General features: G+C 36.0%; 1 protein-coding gene across 1 annotated transcript; it reads left to right on the top strand.

Annotated features, from left to right (window-relative positions):
- Positions 1-1,652: 1,652 nt before the first annotated feature.
- Positions 1,653-2,105, top strand: LOC110875911. Its single transcript, XM_022124105.1, has one exon. It carries the CDS (start codon positions 1,653-1,655, stop codon positions 2,103-2,105), a length of 453 nt encoding a protein of 150 aa, XP_021979797.1.
- The last annotated feature ends 2,380 nt before the right edge of the window (positions 2,106-4,485 follow it).

The raw sequence follows: 4,485 nt of genomic DNA, 5'->3' as shown, positions 1-4,485 counted from the left end.
TGGGCCATTTAAAGAGCCTAATATGTGGAACAAGTAACATGGGCTTCTTTTTTTTTTTTTTTTTTTTTTTTTTTTGTTTTGAACCACGATTGTGTTCCTTGCATTTTTTATACTTAAATACTAAAATTTAATGTTATTCAATTTTGAGTCGGTGAAATCCATATAACAGTTGAAGAGAAATAGAAAAATATTCTTGTTCAAGATAGATTTCGATAAGGCTTACGACAATGTCAACTGGGACTTCTTGTTGTCGGTCATGTCTCAGATGGGTTTTCCTCCGGTTTGGTGTAAGTGGATTCGTGGTATTTTGGTTTCCTTTAGAGCTTCAGTGCTAGTGAATGGTTCTCCTACTTTCAAATTTGGGTGCCAAAAAGGGATCCGTCAGGGAGACCCGCTTTCGCCTTTTCTGTTTATCCTTTTGATGGAGGCTTTCTCGGGTATGATGAATCAGGCCAGTGATATAGGGGCGTTTCATGGCGTTAAGCTCCCTAATGATGGCCCGGTTTTGTCCCATTTGCTTTACGCGGATGATGCCATGCTTATGGGGGAGTGGTCTTCACATAACTTTATTAACATGAGACGCATCTTACGTATTTTCTATCTATCTTCCGGGCTAAAGATTAATTTACACAAGTCGGTGCTTTACGGAGTGGGTGTGGAAGCCGACGAGGTAGTGAGTATGGCCGAATCCATGGGGTGTAAGCCGGGTATTTTACCATTCACGTATTTGGGTATCAAGGTTGGGGCGAATATGAACAGGGTGTCAAGTTGGGAGCCGGTGGTGACGACGTTTAAACGAAGGTTATCTAAATGGAAAGCCAATACTCTTTCGATCGCCGGTCGGTTAACCTTAATAAAATCGGTCTTGGATAGTTTGCCTACGTATTATTTCTCTTTATTCAAGGCCCCGAAGAAGGTGGTTGATGTTCTAGAGGGTTTGATGCGGAGGTTTCTATGGGGTGGTTCGGACGAAGTGAGGAAGATGAGTTGGGTTTCTTGGGAGGTTGTTACTAAAAGCATTAAAGATGGTGGGTTGGGGATTGCGTCTCTTGAAACTAATAATAATGCCTTGTTAATTAAGTGGCTTTGGAGGTTTTTGAATGAGCCGAACTCGATGTGGAGAAGGGTTGTGGTGTCCATTCACGGGTTGGCTAGGTGTTGGGGTATTGCTCCCGTCAATAGTGCAATCACGGGTGTGTGGAAGAATTGTGTCTCGTTTTGGAACAAGCACAAGGTGGATGGGATCGGTTTAAACGGCGTTTTACGTGGTAGTCTTGGTAATGGGCGTCAATTGAGGTTTTGGTTGGGTAATCAACCATTAAAGGCTGTGTACCCCTCGCTATATAGTCTCGAAAAATCCAAAGGGGTGGTGATCGCTGACAGGTTGAAGCGTATTGGTACTTCTCGTGTGTTGGTTTGGGATTGGATTCGGGCTCCTTCTTCCACAGTGGAGCTCTCGGACAAGCAGAGGTTAGAAGACCAGCTTCATGCGGTCACTTTGTTGGATAGAGATGATACTTGGATCTGGTCACATGGTTCGGACGACGTTTTTCAGATTGCTTCGGTAAAAAATGGCTACGTGGCCCGGTTTTAGTAACGCAGAGTTTGGTTTCAAGTGGAGTTCTTGGGTCCCTAACAAATGCAACATCTTCATGTGGCGCGCTTTCTTGGATCGTCTTCCGACCAAGACGGCTCTTGCCCGAAGACATATTAATATTGATGATCTTTCGTGTGTGTGGTGTGAGGATGCTGAAGAAAATATAGAACATGTTCTGACAGGTTGCGCCATTGCTTCGGGGGTGTGGAACTCTCTAGCTAGTTGGTGTAATATTCCTAGACCGTTCGTCTTTCATGTCAACGATTTGGTGGAGCTTCACGAGCATAGCGGGGTGACGGGTATTAAGAAGAAGGTCCTCCAGGGGATAATTATCATAGCTTGTTGGAGATTGTGGAGAGCTAGGAATGACAAGGTTTTCGATAGTAAGGCGCCCATGGTGACGGAGTTGGTTGCGGACATAAAGTCATTGGGTTTTCTTTGGTATAAACATAGATTTAAAGCGGGGGTAGTGGATTGGAGTAGATGGTGTTTGTTTGATGTAACGTAATTTGAACTATTGTTTTGGTTTTCGGCTTCTATCTCCGTCTTGGTGATAGTTGTCGGTTTTGGTTGGTTTTAATGAAGTTCACTTTTCAAAAAAAAAAGTTGGGTTGAAAACTAGTTCTGGTATGTTATACAGAATTATATAGTTGACTAGATTATAACCCCGTGTTTTACACGGTTGAATAAATGAATCAAAAAGTTAGTAATGAATATTTAAATTATAAGACGATAATTTTAGACGTTTTTCAAATGCCAAAATAAATTTTGTATCGTGTATTATCAATATGTGTAATGTTTATCAAGTTTATAAATATGAAAGTATTTAATTCATTAATTAAGAAACTTCCTCATCAACTTTCTCATAAGTTTTAACAGTCAACAACCATTGTTTGTATGTTTTTTTTTAAATTGAATGAATTATACGTATATACACACACAATGTTAGTATCTCATGTATTACACTACCCAGCTTAAGTAAATATAATATTCGGTACTTAATAACAAAAAAAAATGTTATGTTTTTAGAAAACCCATGTATTGTTCGAGTTGAATACACATGGTTATTACACCAATGTGAGTATTAAATAATATTACAAATATAAGTTGATACTTTATTTATATAATCTGCTAGTAATTTTAGTATGTTAAGTTATACTATCAATAAAATTATAAGTTTTTATACATGTTATGTTATATTTTATTAGTTGTTATATACTGTTTTTATCCAAATAATATATTCTATGTTATTAAGTTGGTATGGTTGAATCAAATTGTTGATATTTTTATACTCTAGTTCTTCTTCTTTTTTTTTTTTTTTACTATTTTAATAATATGTATAAAAATATTATTATTTAATATTATTTTATAGCATGAACAATAAAAATATTATTATAAAAAATATTATTATTTTAATATTATTAGTTATAAAAATGATTAATATATTAATGTATCAAACAATTTGGGAAAAAATATATATAAAGTAACTAAAAGTAAGAAAGCCTTTTCACGTTTAGTTGTAATTATTGTTTTGTATTTGTATTATTACATAGTTCTTATTATGATTATAATTTTTTATTGAAAAAGGAAAAAAATCAAACCATCTCGATAATATTGATATTGAAAGAGTAAAATAATTATATAGTTAATATAAGTTCTATCTATTTTTATTTATATCAATTTTTGTTTTTAGTATTTTGTTTTACATTTGTATTTATCTTTTTAGATTTGTTGAGATTTTATAGGAGTTAGAATTAAAAAAAAAAGATAAATTGCTTGTAAAAATAAAAAATGTGAGATTGAAGTATAGAATGCCACGTGGCATTTAAATGGAGTCTTTTATTAATATTTAGATTATGATTAAAAAACCAAGTATTTGATTTTATGTTATACATAATTAAAAATATAAACATATAAAATAATTATATTTGTATATGAATTTAAAAAAAAAAATCTCTCTTTGTTTTGAGGTTTGTACACCTTCAATTAAAAGTCGTATTAGTTAAAAACAATTACGATGTTGATTAGTAAGGCACGTCTCCAAATATGTAATAAATAATAAGCAAGTTGAGTGCAAGTTGCCTTCGAGCTTATAAAATTACTCACAAATGTGACTCGAGTTTACATGCGGTGGCAGAGCTTGAACGAAAAATCAATGGGAGTCGGACTCTCAAAATCCAAATCAGTAGGGGTCGGACTCTTAAAATCCAATATTTTACACTACAAAAGAAACAAAATCAGTAAAAAATACACACCACGAGCGAAAAATCGGAGGGTTCGGGGCACCCCGGGCCACCAAAATGCTTTACCACTATTTACATGTATAGCTCAAAAGTACCATGCTTGGCTGGACTACTTTACGACTCTACTATCATTTCATATCCGCATCTGTGGTCTCGTCATCACACCCTGTTACGAATAAAGCTTACTGTTATTTATTTTTTATGCATTATTTCCTTTTTTCATGTGTTAGGGACTAGTTTGGTGTTTCCCTGTTTGTTTGGGGGTGTCTTGTGAACATTGCTATTTTTCATATGGGTATAAACCTAATCAATCGATTCTCTGGAGGCTATCCAGAAATCAGTTTTGCTTTTATTCTCCTAGCTTTCTCTTTGAACCTATCAAGGGTATCAGAGCCGTTCCGATCTCTCACCGGAACCGCTCGTGATCATGACGAACACACGCAATCAAGAGATCGATACCACCCTCAAGACTCACGACAAGGCCATCTCTGACATCCAAGCGACCCTGTCTGCCCTAATGAAACAGCAGGAACAATCGTCCAAACAGCAAGAAGAGATCCTAAAGGCGGTGCGGGATAAATCGAACAAGTCAAGCAGCGGTGGATCGGTATTCGTTTCGTCGTCCTCGGGAAGGGTTGCAGAACC

The sequence above is a fragment of the Helianthus annuus genome, chromosome 9 (genome assembly GCF_002127325.2).
Source record: "Helianthus annuus cultivar XRQ/B chromosome 9, HanXRQr2.0-SUNRISE, whole genome shotgun sequence".
Taxonomy (NCBI): Eukaryota; Viridiplantae; Streptophyta; class Magnoliopsida; order Asterales; family Asteraceae; genus Helianthus; species Helianthus annuus.
Note: the sequence above shows the minus strand (reverse complement) of the source record. Positions and strands in the feature narration are given on the sequence as shown.